The sequence below is a fragment of the Echinococcus granulosus genome (assembly GCF_000524195.1).
Source record: "Echinococcus granulosus chromosome Unknown EG_S00017, whole genome shotgun sequence".
Lineage (NCBI taxonomy): Eukaryota > Metazoa > Platyhelminthes > Cestoda > Cyclophyllidea > Taeniidae > Echinococcus > Echinococcus granulosus.
In genome coordinates this window covers 318528-338599 of record NW_020170397.1, presented here as the reverse complement: position 1 = coordinate 338599, position 20072 = coordinate 318528, and the positions used below count along the sequence as shown (strand labels likewise).

At 44.5% G+C, this 20072-nt stretch overlaps 2 protein-coding genes across 2 annotated transcripts; both read left to right on the top strand. All coding sequences in view use genetic code 11, as the record gives it.

The window, feature by feature from the left end:
* Positions 1-6361: 6361 nt before the first annotated feature.
* Positions 6362-8701, top strand: EGR_03307 (hypothetical protein; the record flags this gene model as incomplete). Its single annotated transcript, XM_024492556.1, has 3 exons — positions 6362-6736; positions 6799-6951; positions 8336-8701. The coding sequence occupies 3 exons, from the start codon at positions 6362-6364 to the stop codon at positions 8699-8701; spliced, it is 894 nt and encodes a 297-aa protein (XP_024352957.1).
* Positions 8702-12863: 4162 nt separating this feature from the next.
* On the top strand, positions 12864-17952 carry EGR_03306 (hypothetical protein; the record flags this gene model as incomplete). Its single annotated transcript, XM_024492555.1, has 7 exons — positions 12864-13104; positions 13168-13398; positions 13544-14388; positions 15538-15847; positions 16700-17037; positions 17091-17313; positions 17504-17952. 7 exons carry the CDS (start codon positions 12864-12866, stop codon positions 17950-17952), a joined length of 2637 nt encoding a protein of 878 aa, XP_024352956.1.
* Between the last annotated feature and the right edge of the window lie 2120 nt (positions 17953-20072).

The following is a 20072-nucleotide window of genomic DNA, read 5'->3' as shown; positions in this document are numbered from 1 at the left end:
GTCACAAACAGATTGGTTAAACTCAAAATTAAGAAGCAAATGCAGAACGAAGTTGATCTGAGAAAGTGTTGATGAAAGACGATGGTGTGTCAGAGCAACAGAATTTTCGGGCTCTGACGGTCCATTTTCCTTTGAGGCAGGCTACAAACTGCTTTGATTTGATGTGTCAATGGCTTTACAAGTTTTGCGAAGGGGTAAGACCAAGTATCTCGTAGGAGTTATAAAAGATGTTTTAAAATGTGTTAAAATGGTCTTCTTTTATTCGAAGAAAAATTTCCATCATTTAAATTTATTGTCCGCCCTTAACGAGACAAATCCCAGTCACAAATTCCACCTTTCAGAAACTTTTTGTCTGGAATTTTACGTTGCCTTCACGTCTGTCCCACCCCAATTTCCCCAGGTATCCAGGCCATTGTTCATGTGATTACATGATTGTCAAGTGCCATGTAAAGAGAATTATAACCTAGATATTAATAAGGGGAACACAGAGAAGGAGAATGAGGATGGGCCTGATATAGTACCTTCCCGCCATTCCAATAAGTTGCAGATTTTCACCCGAAAACTTGTGAGATGGTATGAGATACTGGGTTGGGTTACGTCGCAAAAATGATCTAGGTCCTAGCTGTACCCCGAGAACAGGAGGACCAATAGGCAGGTCTCAGCTGGAATTGCTTTGGACCCCTTCATAGTGAGCATCTGCGTCTAGGCTGCACCATACACACTGAGTGCAAGCATTTTCTTGCAAGGATGAGGAAGAATGTCCCTCAGAAGTGTAGGTTGAGTAGCCTATTGCGTTTTCACTCATTTTAGGAAAGTCGGAGTAATATAGGTCTTTCAGTCAGCTAGTAAGTAATCCTTTCTCAACTGGGCATCTTTGAAAGATGAATGGTTTGAAATGAAATATCGCCTCCTCAGCAGTTTTTACCTCGACTTATTCCTTTCAGTAGACGCGAGTGCGAACAAGCCCTTCATTATCTGGAGTAGTGGACACGACCAAATGCTCTCGACCCCTTAACCTCGAATCACCTCCAACAGTAGTGAGATGTACGAAGCATGAATGGATCAACTCCCTGAACATGATTCATCCATAGGGCATCACCTGAGTCAAATTTTTCCGACTTAGACTACTTGACCCTGGACGGTACACCTTGTTACCGCTTACTTTATACTGGGTGTTGCACTTTCATAAAATGCCAGAATAAATTTGCTGAAAAGCTTTCGCGGGTGTGTGAACGAGTTCATTTTGTAAAGTAGACAATCTTAAATGACAATCACCAACTTTGATCACCCTCCACATGAGGGCTCAGGGCTACAGAGAATTAGTTGGGAACACAATCAGGTGTACTCTACGAATAGACCCATGCTGACCTACCTACCACTTTGCAGGACATAATTATAGAGGAGCGCAAAATAGTTCACCAGTCCACACGATTTGCAGGAAGTCAGTGCACCGAGCTACACCTAAAGTCGCACCAACTTTTTCATCACCTCAAAAAAGGCGACTTTGACGTACTTTTAAGGGCGAGTAAATAAGGTGGTGGGAAAAAGAAGTTATTTTATCAAGAAATTAGCTTTGTGTTAAAATGGAAAGCTCTCCCTAGCCAATTGCCAACCCTTTTATTTGCACCCCTAAAAGTGGGAAAGACTTTCTTCCATTTATCTTGACAGTGATTTGTACAGGCAAACACCTAGAGGATTTTTGATTCTGGAATTCAAGAACAACGCATAGCTAAGTAGGTAGGCAGATCTACTTCGCCGTGAGTTGTTGATCCCATGATAGTATGGCACGAGGATCCACTACCTCTGTCCAAAATGGCTGCCTAAATTGATGACCCCACCGCCTCGATAAAACCGATTACCACGAAGTGTTGAACTCTGACCTTTGCAATGCTTTGACGTCAAAACAAGATGAACGGGAATGTAAGATTCCATAGAAAACTCTTGTCATTAATGGAAGAGAGCATAAGGGACTTCTTTTCAAAGAGAAAAACAGCACTTATAACCCACGAACCGACTTATCTGCAGTCGGATTAACCGAGAATTTGCCTTGGAGCTGACACTGACAGGTTTTATACCAAAGACAATGAATCCTAGTGGGCTTTTGCGTAGTAGTTTGCTACATCTCACAAATTCTAGGAAGCGGGACACAAAGTTTAAATGATCGGAATGTCGTCACTTCTCTATAAGGAAAAATTATGAGGTGTTGCATTAACACTTTCTGTTGTGGAGGCTTGACACACTTGAAGGAGAAAGAAGAAACCTAACATTTGGTTGCTGAAATTGACACATGATACATTTGTGGTCTTGGCAAAGGAAAATTGGACTTTGACCCTTGACAAATGAACCTGGTTCAATGTTGAAACCATCTTGTCTAGTCGTAAACAGATGGGAAATACGGAACACTTCTACTTCGCGACTGTTTGTATCAAGAGTCGGTGCTCGAGTCACGGTTACAATATTTTGGATTTTGGGAAAAAGTTCCCTAATTCCTCATCTCCTTCCCCTTTTCAGGCCTTAACACAACAGATGTCATGGCATAATTTTGAAGATGCATAAAATTTTTAAGAGAAATGTAAGAAGTACACCTTCGAAGTGGGAAAGCTGCACCAAGTCACTTTCAAAGTGGTTGTGTCTACTAGTGAACAGATACAACAACCTCCACCCCTATCGAGGGGAGGAAGAGAGTAAAATATCAGGCTAAGCCAGAATGCACACCATTCTATTTTCGGTTTTTATTTTTGCAAAAAAGGTATACCATTTGCCCACAAGATTAATACTGTTTAAATGTTTAACTTTTCAGTTGCTATGTCACAGAGTTCATCCAAGTGTAGTGGCTGGGCGAGCTATTCAATCTCCGTGTGGTCGTATCTACGGTCTCCCACGTCTCCGATGCAACAATTGTTATAAGCCTTCAGGATTGGCATGGCTTATGACGAAATTAGAGGGGACCTCAAGCCTAATGCAATCAGACGAACAACTTTAGGCACTAACAAGCAATCTGAGATGGAAATTTCGATAATTGGGCACCAATTTTGATTAATTGTATGTATGTCAAATATTAGAAACTCACATTACTCAAGAAAAAAATATTTGATGACTGTCAAGTTGGCAATGTGATATCTCTAATGATCCTTCAGCAGCACTGACCAGCCACAATTGGACAAGAAAAAGGGATATTTTGATCCTCACGTGTAATGAAGGATGCACATTTTTTGGAGTTGTGTTTTATGTTTTCTATTTCCGTTTTGTTTTTTAACCCAACTTAATGATACATTCGTACACTTCTACATTTACGTAGCTGTGAAACACCTTTCTGAATAAGCTACATTATATGAGATAAGTAGTATGTATCTTAATAGAGATAGCCTATTTAAATCGGATCTATCCGAGGAGCGCAAGCCTTAAAGCCTAGTTTAAGTAAATCTCTAGGTGAATATGCCCATAAGTTAACAGCTCTTTAATTTTTTGAGGTTTGAACAACCTCTTGCTGGTGCTATGGCTCTCTGAACGAGCCTTTCAACTCTGCCTTACGCCAGCGATCAATCATCCTTCAAGCGGCATAAAAGTCTCGGAGTGATAAATTTATGGCAGCAGAACATTGAAGTAAGGAATAGCTCGAAGGCGGCACTCAATAAAAAGCCTTCAAAGGAGAATGGGTATTGCGCAGATGGCTAAGCCTTCAAAGGCTCCTACCGGGAAGATAAAGATAATCATGCTCAAATTTGAAAATTCCCTCAATCCCGTATTGGGCAAAAAGGCGATTAAATACCGAGGCATTATCAGATTTAGATGGTTTGAAATCATCCAACACGAAGCAGTCCGTGGTTCTTACATGAGAATATTGGGATTAAGCTAGCCAACGGCATCTACGTCACCTTTCTTGTAGCCAAGCGGAGCTGAGATAGACAATCGAGTAGCACCAGACATTCGTTTCTGCAGTTTATTAAGTAGCTCTGCACTTAGGTAACGGAAAAGCACTTGTTGTGGAGGGTTGACCAGCCTGCTACTGCAACGCAGCTTACAGGGAGGACAAACCTTGGAATCAGATACCTTCAGACACCTTCCACCGCCGTCGGTGGTTTAGCCGTCACAGCTAACTTAGAAGAGTGACCAAGGGAAGTGCCAGTGAAAAACACACGAAATCGGAGATTTTGGTTTGTATAAATTGATGTTTGACTAAATTGGCTTTTCTTTTTTAGAAGGTTGTGCCACGGTCTTTGTGGTTTCGCCTTCCACCTCATTTCTATGCCTACATCTCCGCTGGAACGGGATACAGTGCACGCGCGCCGACGTTGTCAGTGTTTCTGGATTGGGAGTCACCACCACCCCGAATTAAAAATTGGCTGCATAACCATGGCTTAATTTTTTACGAGAAAAGAACAGAGCCTTCTGTAGGCAAAAGCTGTGCCAACATGCCTCCTCAGTTGTCACTCTCGTAGAGTTCTTGAGGAGGGAAGTGAATAATGTCGGAATCAACGGATAGGTGAGTAGTGCTTTGAACGTCCAACAACAATCACAATTATAAGGAGTGAAGAAGGAATATAGTGATTCGTGAAAGCCGAACAGTCACATACACACACGTGACGCCTAGATTTCTCCACCTGAGCTCGGCGTCACAAATATGTGACAAGAGCTGTCCACCAGTTTGCACCTACTTATTAGTTAAGCCTAATCGTGCTATAAATGGGTATGTTTAGGCTAATAAAGGGGAGATTGGAAGAAGATAAGTGCCTTTGGCCAGCAGTTGGATTGATCAAGGAAAAATAGGACAATGGATGAAATGTCCTTCGAGATGGAACTTCTGGTAGCAGATGTTTTAAACCTTTCGCATTTTTTTCGAGAAACTCACAAGAAGGTTGCCTTTCAGGTACTCCAAGCTTGGCTTTATCTCCCTTTGTTATCCCATTTAAATGGGAGCAGTGAGAACAGGGTCTGTGATATGCTGCTCGTAAATTTAATAAATTTTTGAACTTAAACCTGCCAATTCCAAAAATAGTAAAAAAATATTGAGACAGTTCACTATATGGGGCAGCTAACCTCCAAGAAAAGAGGATGGCTTCTGGCCGCGTACGTCTTATTCAGTTTTAACAAGGATTTTCGGGTTTAATACGGACTTTAGCAGTTAAGAGGAAGAGGAGAATCGTACCTCAGCTTGTATTCCTTCTGAGCGTCCATAAGGAGGTAGTCCTCTTTCAAAAAGTAGGAAAGAGATATAGGTCTCTCTCAGAACCAATTCCTCCATACTTAACAGAAAATAACTACTGGCAACACAATGTCGGATGTTAAATGGATGTTGAATGTGTCATAAGTTCTCACATCCTGCCTCCAGAGGCCGGCGACAAGCGTCCAGCTGTCCATCAAGAGAGCTTTTCAAAGGATGCCTAAATGTTTCAGCAAGACTCTACTTCTTCTCATACAATCTGTGCGACCATGAAGCAGATGGATCTTTAAAAAATTATTGCGAATTCGAAAATGTTATTATGGCTGATGAAGGTGGTATCGAAACAACCTCCCACTGTTCTGCCGTGGCCGCTCCAGTCCAGACGCCCCTGTAGAATGTGACAGCCTGCAGTAGAAGTGCCTGTGATGATGCAAAAGTTCCTTCTTAATAAAGGTGTGGGATCTGACCCCTTGGATAGTTACTTATATCTACGCAGTATGGTGTGGTGTTGAGACACTCAGCTGCTCAGCAATAAGATTTTTGATTGGTGCACCCGTTTCAACGACGATTGTGCTCCTCTAACTTTCTCAGAGGAGGTCGTCACCAGTCAGTAAGCCTGGTAGTGTATGAAACGCCTGATTGGTGCATAATAAATCTTTCTGCAGGAGCAGTTGGCACAATCATCATCATACCATGGCGGACGATGAGTAGTAGACTGACCTTTGAGGGATCGGACGTAGCAGCAAGCTTTCCAAGTCGAAGTCTAGCGGGTACTAGTTAAACACTAAGATGAGCATAGGAGGGGACGATGTTTTAAAAGTAGTGTAGTTCTGATTTCCTGCAGTTTGCTTCCTTTCTTTTAACGCAAAAGACTGTATTGACGTGAACTATGGTACAAGAATGTTCCACCATGAACTATTTCACATAGGCGTCACTTTCAGTTCATTAAACTGCAGGTAGGAAAATGACCAAGTGCTTGTAATAAATGACAGAGCTCGATGCTGTCATAAGACAAGAGGGGCAGCACTAAGACATAATCGGGCAGGGGAGGTGACTACTGCGGTGTCAGATGTTGGTGATGATGGTGTTGTTGTAGTTCGTAAGAACTAGCTGGCTGAATCCATAGGTAATTGGAAATCGCCAGCTTAAAAAAGCAAGTTCAACCCAGTGCAAAATCTAAAAAAGCGGAATTTGCTAGCTATGTCAGCAGATGGTTTGGTTAAGCAATTTGATTTAAACGAAGAAATAGTTAAAGATAGATGCACCAAGTTCAGGAAGACTGCACTCCTGATGCAAACAGAGAACAACAACCACCATTCAGATGGCTACCTCATGCCGCCCCCTTGCAGTTGGCAGTCAACTAATCTCAGCATCAACCAAAACGTGCTGCTTCGACAATGCCCACTCACCCACTGGTGTTTGACGAAACGTGACTCCTTCTGTGCTTCTGTCATCACGGTGTGTCCATCCATCGTTGAGCCAACCAACATAGTACTGATCATCTCCAAACCATCCCCACGCACTGCCCAATGCTCAGAACTCCATCTCCACAAGATCGCGCAGGCTCTAATCTGTGTATACACGTGTGCAACTAATGCAACGCTGATGAATTTGTCTACTGTCATTTGTTCACTTAGTGGAGGCCTACCAGAAATCCATCCACTGACACAACACGTTGCAACTCCAAGCCCCACAAGGAGGACGTCCTCCACCTCCTCCTCATTCTCTCCCACCCCTCCTTTACTTCCGCCTCTTCCTCTTCCCCATTCTCTTTCTTTACTCGAGAAATAGTCAGGAGTCATGAATGAATCGGGTGAAAAGCAGACCTTCCTATTCATATTCCTACATGCCAGCACAACGCACTACCTCCTGTCCCATAGCTTCTGCCACATCTTGTACTTCATGCTACCGTACAAATCACCTGTGAGAGAAATGACACCTTAGTAGGGATGCAAAGAAGGTAATGACCCATTCTGACACTCGCTCTCATCCTCATCCTCCTTCTTCGCATTCGCCTGACTCGTGTTTCTTTAACTGGTGCTAATGAGCTTTTCCTGTTATTCAACGGCTGCATGGTCACGCACAAAATGGACGAGACAAATGGGAACTGAAAGGAAACTGGAATCAAATGTGACTAAGGTCAGGCTTTTTGCCTCTAGAGGCAGTGTGCACTAAGAAACTGGGATCTGCAACAAACGCTCGCCTTATTGCACGACGAATATGCGTATACAAGGTACTTCGAAAGAGACAGAGCTGACTGTTTTGACTTTTTTGGGCTTCGCTAATAGAAGAATCAACGTTGAGATGACGATGGCTACAAGACTTGCGAAAATCATATTAAAGATGGAGAAAGAGCGTCCCGTTACCCACTGGATCCTGTTGAGCACAAGGTCTCTGCACCTTGGAGAATAAATTCATCCCCACTGCCACTTGTGTGGAGTTTGGAAATGAAAAAATTGCCAGGTGAATTTAACAGCCTGAATGTGGTAATTCTGGAGTGAGAGGTGCAGCATCCTCTGAAATTGCACTTCCAATCGAGTCCATTAAAAGCGACGAAGTCTACTATTTAGTTTCCAGAAAGTTTTAGAATAGCAGTTGATGATATGGCAGAAAAGCTAAAATTGCGTGCCAGCCTTGCCGTGGGTTTTAAAAAAGTTATTCAAGTCCCATTATTTCCCTTAAAAAAATGTGAAAAAAACCTCTCCATCATATACAAATTTGAATGAAAAAGGAGCCACGGTAACACATTTGACTGAAGTAACCGAAGTGGTGCTTCGAGTCGAGTGGTCTAAAGCAACACTTCTTACCAACTCTGACCACGCAAATGCGAAGATTTGCCTTTAGTGAAGGCTTTTTTCAGGAAAATACTCTAAAAGTGTGACTGCCTTTAGAAAGATTAGCTAAGTCCCTCTTTCTTGGACTGCCACCCTGCAACCTTAACCTCATGCGACACAGAATAACGGTACTTGATAACCAAATATCAGCCATTTGAGTACGAATTTAACGATCTGTTACAGCAGTGGACAATGACATTGACAAGATTAACAAACATGTTACCCCCTGAGGATGCCTGCAAACCTAGAGAAACGCTCCTATTCGATCTCCAAGAGGCTTCCATGGTCGTGACTAGATTCCCGAACAGGTTGGAAATGTCGGTTGCACTCGTACTTTAAGTTGGCCGACAACCACACCAAGTCTAAGGTCAATCGCGTGACTAAGACGATCGGGAGACTCCAACTCAGGCGGTCGCCGCTACCCAGCCGCCGTGTACGCACCCACGCACTCGCCGTGAGCTCCTTTGCGCTGACTCACACACGGCGATCGATACAGCCACCTGTTATGACGTCATCACCTATTGATTATCGGGCTGGAAGGCCGATGGGCTCCAGAACACTCGCACATTGCAAACTCCAGTTTATAATACCAGGAGACGATTGTTCAAAAGCGGGCGCGACATATGGAATTGTGGCATGTCAGACACTCCGCCTGCCCGACAATGAAAAGCACTTCGCTTTCAAGGGGCCCACTCTGATTGGCTGAAGTAGCGTGATGTATTTTCCCAACCACAGAGATGCGATCCGATAAGAAGTCTTGGACAAAACTCAATCAGGTTGCTATTTGTTTTGACAACGAAAAAAGAAACAGTATTGGAGTCGACTTCAACCACTAGAATTTGGCTAATCAAAACATTATTTTTTGGACTGCTTTTATTGATACAATAAGGAAGGCAGAGATCGCCCATACGTCATCGGTTTTTCCAGACATTCTATGATAAGCGACTTCGCACTACAGAAAAATTAAAAATTACCGGAGGAATACATTTCGAATCCAATAAAATGGAGATGTGTAAATATTAAAAACCGTCTTCCACTGAAACACTCAAATCCGGTCCTTCATTTGTGCGTGTGTGTGTGTGCGGGGGGAGGTAAGACCCAAGAGGTGGTAGTTTAGCATCAGAGACCATTAAAATTTATCCCAATGCAGCCTATAAAATAAGTCGAGACGGTCGCCTGTGGAGTGGTTCAGGCGCAGTCACGTCAAATGGCAGTTAAAAAAATTCCAACTGACTGAAAGTTAGTTGAGCCGTCAAAGTAGGTTCTTTGAAGGCATGAGAGTGTTGACGACTGGAAAGTTGTCAATATTTTGAGGGTAGTAATAGTAAGTCGCAACTTTTAATGCGAGGAAGAATCGCGTTGTTTGCCTTTTATATCTGCGCGAATCTGAAGGATAAGTTGATCAACTTGGATTCAAAAGAAATGCCAACTTAGCAAAAATGAAAGGAACGAACGTAATAAGAAATAAGTTTACGTTCCTACCAGAGTCACCTATGCGTGACATAGAACTCTTATTAGTGAACGACAACTTTGATTGCAGCAAGCTATGTCATAAAGAGACTGGTTTAATCGACAACAGTAAAATAATCGGTAGACGATGCTTTTGATCCAAGGAGGGGAATGATATCTGTCAAACGAGTCACTGACATATGGTATTTGTATTTGACCACTAGGCCATCTAAGAGGTGGTGGTTGACTGACTTCGCCTCTAAGATTCTGCCAACGAATTATTAAATAAGCTGTATAATGTTTTTTTTTGCATTTCTGATGACAGGTTTGCTTATAATACCCTTTTATTCAAAGTAAAACGACGATCCCTTGCTCTTTCAACCTAGTACAAATGAGGATTCATTCATTGTTACCATTTAGTGCAGCTCATTCACTGTTGAACGGAAATTAAAATAAAAAAAATGAAACTCTAAACTGTTTTGCTTAGTGGTAAAAAGCGATTCATGGAAGCCTAAATCTTAAGAGAGGGTCAGCAAGCTGACTAACAGTAGAAATGACCACTACAGTTCAAAAACCTATCAGTCAAATGAAAGGATCTTCTACCAACCCTCCAGTTTTACATCACTCATGCAGATTATTACAAAACAATTACTTGTCAGGCAAAATGAGATGTAGGCGAGTGAGATAACGTTAGACTTACCGAAGCTAACCGCATATTCATTAGTGGAAAAAAATTATTATCCAGAAAAGAAGTATCCTATGGACTTTTTTGTGTTGGCACTGTCATCGGTCATCACAATAGTCCACCTCGAGGAGGCAACATCGTCACTCTGGTGCACGCAACCCCCACATAACAACCGTGGCGTCGTCTTGCCGTTCGAGCCTCGAAATGCTGCGCTGGGATTGGTGGAGACAGCAAAATTGGATCAGTTAAGCTTAGCCAATCAGACGCCTGCGTTAGACCGCTTTGGCAGCGACCTTTCTTCTGCCCACGGGTAGGTGCACGCGTGCGTGCGTGCTTGCGGGTACAGGGAGTGCCCGAGTTGAATCGCAGTTGATCCAACTCAGCGAAGCTATTGAAAGCTGCATTTCCCCATAGTGGTTGTTGCTCCCTAGTCAAGTCCTTATGAGTACTCACTATTGACAATTTCTTCCTGATATCGTAAAATCTTCCATTATTTACTGATAAACACCAAACCAATCAGATCATTATTGTTTGATAATGACACTTGTATAAGTCATACGTTTATCTGTTCTATCCGAATTTTATTTTAAGCGTGAACTCGGGTGCTACATCCGTGGCAAATTCAGTCCTGTTGAATAACAATTGCTGTTTCCTCGTCGTGAAAGAAAAACTTCCTCCGTGGGTACCTGGTTTCTTAAAGGCCCAAAACAGGGCGGCTACTGAGAGTGCGTGGACTCCATCCGGCTGTTCGGCATCAAGGTAGTCAACTGTCAACATGAAACCGAACTAAAAGTGCCAGGACCTGCTGATCCTGTCGAGGGCCCAATCAACACAAATAAGTGGATCATCTAGATGGGTGAATTGATGATTCGCAACTTTGAGCCGAGCACTGGTGGCACGAAGTGGTTCCATTCTGCCGTCTCTATACTGTCTTTACTGAACTTGGCCTCACAGTCGTCTTTGCGTGATGATGTTCAATCAGGAAAGAAAAAGTCAACGTTCGAGAGATTTTAGAATATTTGAAACGTCAGTGAGAAAATCAAGGCCCTCGGAACACCGAAACTGTAACTTTTTCTGGGATTGCAGACGTCTTCAGCAAGATGTTAATAATTAGGTAGTTAGCAAAACTAATGAGCAAATGCTTAACAAAGCTAAAAGTCGCCTTAGCAGACGGACGAGAACCACTGAAATGAGAATATGATGACAGCAAAGGATGTAAAATGTAAATTTTCTTTCATTTTGCTAATTAGAGATTCTTACAAGTGGCGATTAGCTCAGGAAACACACTCGCTGTGGAGCACGGACTTGCCGCAAGCCAGGAAATTCTCATAATCCGTCGGCTTTCGATCAAATATGCTCTCGTCTTCATAATCTTTGTTTGTTTTTCGTTGGTGATCCTTAAAGCACCGCCCTTGTACTAACGGCGAAGGCAGAAAAGTGACCGAGGGGAGCGGCGCCAGTGAGAGGTTTCGGTCACGGTCACTCCACGGCCCTTGTGTGCATTCGAGAGCCACCGCCTGGCTAGGAACAAAGGCGATATATTGGGATGTCCATTAGATGGGGAAGATACCTAACCCCTTGCTTCGAATAGACTCTGCATTCCTGATGCGAACAGAGAACAACAACCATCATTCAGATGGCTACCTCATGGCATTAACTGATACGTATTTCTCATAAAATGGAAAAAATTCTGTAATTAGTGAATTAGCTCTGGAGCAATTAGACTAGGAAGGTGAATTGCCATCGTTAGTGAATCATCTACATTTTCTAATGTAAAGCAAGTATTTAGAAGTTCCTGCCGACTCTATCAGTTCCTCCTGCAAGTAAACTTGTTAGGATAAATCAGGTTTGCACTTGAGCAACTTCCCATTGATTGCTTGTGATAACCTAATTGTAATTACATTCACAGTTAATAAAGTTTGCAACACGTATAGCAATTTCTTCCAAGTTAGGGACCTGCATTTTTCAAGTTTCCACATGGCATTAACGAGGATTTCCGAGGTTGTCCCACCATTGCCTTTTATTATGTTCAATATGCATTTTTTTTCATAGTCCTAATTAAAAGAAGAAAATATCTAAGGAGGTCATTGGCTTTATCTTAGCGTCTATACAAAAAATAAATTCCAAAGGGCAAGGTGGACACATGGGGTGCATATTCGCGAACAACAGAACAAATCGTCTAATTAGTATCACTAGCTTCTTTTTAGAGCCTTGATAATGCGATGTCTAAATAAATTAATCTGACAACTTGTTAAAGAATTAGGCATTTATCTAGCAAGGAAACACAATTCATTTTCACGAAACTCATGAAGCTCAAACTTTTTAACGTGAGATGTAATAGCTCTAACTTGTACCAAGTTTAGTTCTTCATTTTGTATCTTTCTTAAAGTGCTTCTGTACTGTTTATTTAAAAAAGGTATTTTTAAATTAATTTACAACCTTGAACTTAGTTTTAATGTTGTAGGCAGCGTATCCATTTGTAATGTCCGCGTACGCATTGGGGTTTATTTTGGGTTGGTGCCGCGCTCGATGCGCTTCTGTGGAATTTTGATGCGGTTCTCGCATTGAGGTGCCTTTACTTACATTGCATTTTTGTGGCTTCAATCCTGTTTTCGCGCCTGGTCAGAACATTCCCAGCAGTACTTTTAAATACCTCAATCAACCATTCTCGTCTGAGTCAGCTCTTTCAATTGATGCTCCAATCTCGACTCCTTATTGCCAATTATAACGCATAATGCCCAATCCACCAAAACGTAACAGTTTTTGGAAGTCAAATCCGAGTTCCGGGGGTGATTCTTGGCATAATGAGAATCAGGACAATAATGGTAGATTGTTCCCTGCCTCTGACTGCCCCTTTCCAGAATTCTCCGCGAATAGTTCTGCTCCCACTTCTTCTGGTTGGTCGAATCTTGATCCAGCCGTTAATCCAATGGCGGATAGCACATTTGCGGACTTGTCTTTGCCATGGCCAGCAAGTGATAGGGTTTGTTTTGGTCTCATTTTTTACTCATTATTTTCCAAGCTTTGGAACTCTTCAGGAACGCCAATCGCCGAGTGGCCGCTGTCTTCCAACCTTATATGGCAAAATGGATATTCAGAGGATGATGTTAATGTCAGTGTCAACAAGTCTCTTCCTCATAATGAATCCAGTAACGTGCCTCCAAGCTTGACACAGGATAAGGTCTTTCATCAAATCTGGTCCCAAAAGTCCAAACGATCTGTTCCGGATGCAAATACTAATCCTTGGGATAGCAACCAGCAGCACATGGGTAAGTTATTTATCGCGCCATTATCCACTAGTTGCTGCCGCGGAAATTCTCACCGATTCCACGGAAACCCTCGGCAGAGATTCCACCCAACAAATAGAAGATAATGATAAGCCCTTAAAAACTCAGGAAAAGCAAGAACCCTTAGGCACTGAAGCGAATCGAGAGAATAATGCTACGGTCATTCATATATCTGAGCTGGTGAACGATCCAGGAAACTGGGGCACGCGTCCAATCAATCAGTCAGTCCCCTGGAAGACCACGCCTGAGGATGGAGATTTGCACAAACCCAAACCTTCCTCCGCCTTGCTGAATTCCCACCAACAGCTTCAAGAGTCCAATGTGTGGAAAAATGAACCGCCTACTGGTACTAATGTCTGGGAGTCGCATTATGAACAAATTGCCACCCGGGCTTCATGTTGGCCAACTCAGGGTCGAGAAACTCCCGTCACTGCAAATGCCCCTGGTGGTGGTTCACCACAAGCCTCAGTATCTCATCAACCACAACAGTCGGCTATCCCTTCGACCCTTCCACAAGCTGAACATGATGGTGGCATTTGGGGATTGGCTTCCAGTAATTTTAATTCTTCGTTTCTGTCTCTTGTGATAGTCGGGGTGAGCCCTACGCACTTTCTTCAACCCACAGCTTTCCAGCCCTGTCCTTCCACCTCTTCGCATTTTGGCCCTCCCGGAGGCTTGTTTCGGCGTCCCATTTTCGGTGCAGGCGCAACTGGTGGCTCTGCTAACCGCCTTGCTGAGGACTCGAGCGATCTTGGACTTCCTTCTCGCGCTGCGTGGGCCACCATCTCCTCGGCCCATTTGTTAAACCAGGAAGATAACAGTTGGGCGACAGTAACTGGTCGATGTGTCGCCCCTACTGCCATTGCTGGTCCAACCCCTTCCTCTGCTTCTGCTGCCCCCTCACTTTTCTCCGTTGGCTGCAGCGGTGGTCTGGAAGATGCCGACCAGCACCAGGAAGTTAATACTGGCGTTGTAGGTTTTGGAATTTGCGTCCCCTTTCTTCCCCCCTCTAGTTACCGGCGCCTGATGACTGTCGACTTGTGTGCGTACTCGTCACGTGATGGCGCTTTGTTCTGTGACCTCATTGCCCGCATATACGTACACACGCACGCGTGTTCTGTTCGCTGACACGCGTGTGCGCTCGTGTGCGAAGCTGCGGGTGTTAGGGCAGCTGGAGTTGCTCTTCGTCCGATAAGCTGATGTAATCCACCGGAATTCTCGACCATCTGAACTGCATAAGCCCACTCCGGTTACAGACCCATAACATGTCTGGGCCAAGGGCCCAGGTCTATCAAGTTAACTCATTATTTGGCACTTTGCCTCTATGGTATAGTTGCGCACATTTGCGGATCATGCTTATCTATACTCGAAAGATATTCCCCAATGTAATTCTAGCAGCTAGCGTCATCAGCGTGTCGAGTTGCCCTCTTCCTGAACCAACTGTGTAAATACCTCTGTCATGGCACCGTGCATTTTTTCATTGCTTAAGTAGTAGGCTGGTAGACCTGCATAATCGTGTGAGTGGCTTATCGGACGATGATGGCTTTTGGTTATTACTACCCAAACAGTAATGGTATGAATGTGCCAGAAATGGTAGGTTATTTTTTATCTGGAATGGCTTTGAACGACTTTAACTTTCATTGTTCTCACAATTCAAGTATAGCTGTCGAATGGGACGAAAGAGGTTGCGATTCGTAATATTCTTAATTGTCTAATTTGCACTAAGAAGCTTCCGTAGAGTAGTCAGCGTCTTTGCAAGCGATGTCGAACAACTATACTAATGCAATAGAAGTCTTACCAAAATCATTGCATCTGCGGACAGGACTATCATCGGTGTGGTTGTTCTAGAGCCTTCGTTTGACAGTCTATTTTTCATTAAATCAGTGAACATTTGTTCAAAGTATTCTTTTTGTACTTCATGTGGTGTTTTTTTTTCACTACAAATCAGTAGGTGGAAGCATGAAACACGGTAATTATACAATATTCCTGCGTCGTTAATGAAGAATTGCGAAGTACTGCCAACAATTTATAGTTAAGACAAATGAAGCTCGAAGTTTTTTTGTTCCTTTTATATTCTTGGGGTGGTACTGAATTGCACTTAAGTAAGTCCTCAATTCGCAGTCGATGGCAGCCTATCGGGGAGACCTGGTGCGCTACTTCCTGCAGCAGGGCTTTCGTCGCGAAGACGTGGAATCCGTCCTCGCGGAATGTAACATGGACATCGATCGGTCAATAGCAGTGTTGCGACTGCGCTCTCGCAACGCTGTCAGCGGCAACGCCGGAACTCCACGTTACCCTGGCACGGTGGGTGGACCGCGTCGCATCCCCACCTCACCCACTGCCACTGGACAGTTCGGGTACTTCCCCAACGCGCAATCTACCTCAGCTGCCGCTGCTGCTGTCGCCCCATTTGGACGTGGAATGCCGGTGAGTAAGCTTGCGATTAGTTCAGATTTTTGTGAATATTTTCGTCCCATTTATGTGGCTGTTTATTTAACCTTAGACGGCAATGGGATTTTCACGAACGGAGGTAGTGGTTTTTGATGAATTGTAAATGCCTTAGCTTTTGACAGGAATCACGATGAGTCGCTCTCATTTATGAAGACTGCTTTGGAATAAGCTAATGATGAAATCACAATCAGTTCGGTCACCATGCTCTTAGTTGTGTTTGCCTCAAATTCTAGATCGTGTTTGAAGCTGTTTGGAGCTTTTCATCAGTTTATTATTTAAACGTTCTTATAAATCTTTCAAATGAATGGCAAACTGATACTTAATTATATTAAGCATTTTCTTTCGTGATAACTTATTTATTAATTTTGGTAGCCAAGATGCCTCATCTGAAATGGTTTGGGGATTGGGTATATGATGTAGTTGCTCTCAGACGAGTGGTTTCGACTCGCTTGTTCTCTCTTCGGATGACGTGGCATGGCTTACTGACTCATTTGCAAGATGATTTGTTAGAGTGCAGGATTAAATACGTGACCTCACAGTATCTATTCTGTGCTCAATTTAACCGTGACTTAAAGGGCGCTCAGTCTTTCGGTCACTCCCCGCCGGGGGTGCGTCAGTTGGGTAAGCACATCTCCAATAGTTGGGGCTAGTTGATGGTTTATACATAAAAATTTTATGCAAGAAGGTACCATGATCTGACCCCCCATTCAATAAACCACACTTTAAATTAAAAGATATTAATTTGGTTGAGTACTGTTTCAACGTCTTTGCGCATTGCTGTCGTAGATGCAGAGATCATTGGTGGGCAACGGAGCCAATAGGATTATTTCAGGTGGCGGCGGCGGTAACAGGATGCCGGGTGCTGCAGCTAGTGCTGGCGGTGACAGTATCTTGGGTTCTTCCCTCTCCTCCCTTCTGGGTCTACCACCACCACAACAACAGGAGAACGGCTTTTCTCCTATGCTTATACGTGGACGGAATTATCAGTGGCAACCGACCAACGCACCACCCACAAATCTCGCTTTTATTGCTTCAATTATGGAGTTGCAGAGGAAGCGACAAGTAATTGTCTCTCCTCCATTTGCCCTCATTCCTGTCGGTTCCCTTTATCACTGCTTCATTGCCCCTAGGACCTTCAACGGCAAATCCAACTATTCCGCGGCACTCCAAGTATGTGCTCTCTGCCGGGTGGCATGGCCCTGTTGAACGAATTGACCGTCCAGCTGCACCAAGTTGAGAATCAAATCAGCGCCAGAGAGGTGTCCGGTGCATTTGCGTCCAATCCCGTCCCTCCGCCGCAGCCGCCAGTTTCAACCTTCTGGTCCAACCCCGAAGAAACAAGACCCAACGCCTCCTCTCTCACACAGCGCCTTCAGGACTTACGAATCGGTGCAGGTACTTGTAGCAGCAACAATAACCCAGCGCCATCCATATCCAATAATCCTCGTGAGTTCGGGGCTTGTACCACGTGCATGTGACATTTCAATCTCCTTACCTAAACATGCACTTCACACATGTGACGTGTTCATTAGTTTTACGCAATGGTTAGTTCCATTGAGTCCCTTCTGTAAAGCAGAACCCGTTATTGAACGGAATGACTAGAAATTTATTTTTCTATGGTCTTTCATTGTCCTAGCATCCCCGCGATCTGTATTCAGAGCCACCACAAATGGCTTCCGCAGCCCGCGCCACAATAGCGGGACGGATAACTTTGCAGGAAACGGAGGTAACCTGGCCTCGGGATGGCTTTTGATCCGAGGTGTGCCTCCTTCCATGTCTCGACCAACTCTTGAGTCCTTCCTGGGTACTGGATTACTGAACTTGCATCCGCTCCCCACACGTGGCACATTTGTCGCTCGGTTTATTACCCCTGAGGTTGCTATGGATGTCGGATTTCAGCTCACCGCTAATGCGCCTAATTCCTCACCTCTTCTCGTCACCATAATTGAGGAGAGACAGGCTTTCGATCTCATTGTGGAAGCACTCAACGCCGTGTCTGGTGTTAACGCTGTTGCTGCTGCTGCTGCTGCTGCTGCTGCCGCTTCTGGTGGCAGTAGCGTTAGTGGTGGCGGCAGCACCAACTAGATTCTCTTTCGCCAAGTTTTACTCCAATCCAAAAGAGGGACGAATAAGTACCATTTGGGTCGATTGATTGATAGATGTTAGTCCCTGCGTCCCTCTCCCGTCACCCGTCTGTCTGGATGCAAAAAATATCCGAAATGCTTCGACCAAATCACATTCAGCGTTTTGCTCACAACTCTCGTTCGTCTTATTCAATCTCGCGTTTTATATCTGGCCTACTTCCTCCTTGAGACCCTATCCTCAAACACACACGTTATATCTCTACCTTTATCTATATTATCGGTATGCATATTCATGGAACTCCCTCCTCACCTTATCCACCTCCTGATACACACGCAAACCTCAATCATTCCTATTTGATACTCTGTCTCTCATGCTCGTGCTGATGTTTACATTTCCTGCGTAGACTTATGAACTAGTCATTATTCGCACACTCCCTCGCTCACTCATTCAGCAAGAGATATGGCCGTGATCATGTGCCTGCTTGCATTGCTGTTCCACTTTCGTCTCTTCCACCACCACCCTTATGGTTGAGGATGTATGTGTCAAGTGTACGCGCCCACGTCTCTATCTGCCAGCATTTTTTGATGGTCGGAGCTAGCCATATTCCCGCCCATCATCCGTCCGATCGCATTTCCTGACCCCTCGTCTGATGGCTGTGCTTTCTTCCACATCTCCTCTTCAAATAATCTTACACCTCATTATGGGCTCCTCGAGCCTGCACTCTCATGACTATGCCGACGTTGTGGTCAGGTCTTTCAGCAAGAGAGAGAGAAGAATACGAGAAAGGCAGTCAGACTATCAATGCATCAGTCCAACCAACCGACCTGTCAATATCCGTCCATCGTTTGCCTACTCCCTCCTCCATCTTCGTGTCTTCGCATTTGTTGTGCCGTTGCCATTGACGACAAGGATCTATGGACGCTGTCTTTCTAACCCTTTATAACGTTCCCTCCTGCGGTGTAGTAGGTGTGTAATAGATATAGCTGTTTAAAAAGTTTGAGGTGGTGGTGGTGGTGGAGGAGGTGCTCCTCCGGCGTGTCGCAGCACAGGTCCAATCCCCAACTCACACACTGTGCCAATACCTACGACGGAGGGGTGCAGTGCCGTCTCCCTCTCTATCTCTATCTCTGCCCCTCCTGTGCCATCCTCAGGTTCTGCTCAACGCGCGTGCGTGTGTGCCTTTGCCAAAAAACAGACGATTTGTGTGTCCACCTTCTTCTTCGCGTTCACCCCTCACCTTGCCTGCCCCTCCTTTATATCTTCCGCTTTTGGGTGTGTGCTCCATCTCTCACGCCTTGAGTGAGTGTATCGGTGTGTTTGCCTGTGCGATTTTTGATGACTAGTGAAAATGCCTATAGTCTTTTGCCCAGTACAGCATTGCCACTAGAATAGATCCTCCTCCTCGTCCTTCATTTCTGTCAAATCACGACTTGCCTTTCTTAATTTGGGCTCAACGAGGATGGAGGGTGGTAATCGTAGGTAGACGCTGATGTCCGGATCGCTGGCGTAGGTGTGTTTCGGTTCTCAACTACTCGAATGGTAGTCAGTGAAACTCACCGAATGTTGACGAGGTTGCTGCCCGTGCCGGTTAGGCGTTGGAGGGACGATGCTTATTCCTCGCCGTCCTCTGACAACTGGTTGAAGTTAAAGTAAAAGGTAGGCGTGGATTGATGTCTGCTCCAGCAGCGGTTGTGTGTGTTAGTTTAATGTTGTCGGTGTTAGTGAAGTGCCGGGTCGGGCATGGCCAGTATTGCAGTCATGGTGGGAAGGCACCCAATCGTCAAACTGGAGAAAGGTGGCCTTCTGTGTTGGTGTACTTCGCCGTCACGGCTTCAGCAGACTTGGCGCCGCAACACTGAGGGATCGCGGGTGATGCTGCTTTAGTGGCGAGTAAGGTAAAGGGTAGAATTTGGTGCTGGTCTAGTAGACCACTTTCACCCCGCGGTCCCACAGACGCCAAATATTTCGTTGTAGATAAGTTAGCTCGTCGAATTCTGAGGTCCACCAAGAGGGTTGTGACCACCTCTTTAGTTGTCTTCTCACAGGCTTACTTGAAGGTGAGCGAGCACGACAGTGGCAGCCAATTGGTCAGTTATACACACTTTGTCCTAGTAGACTGT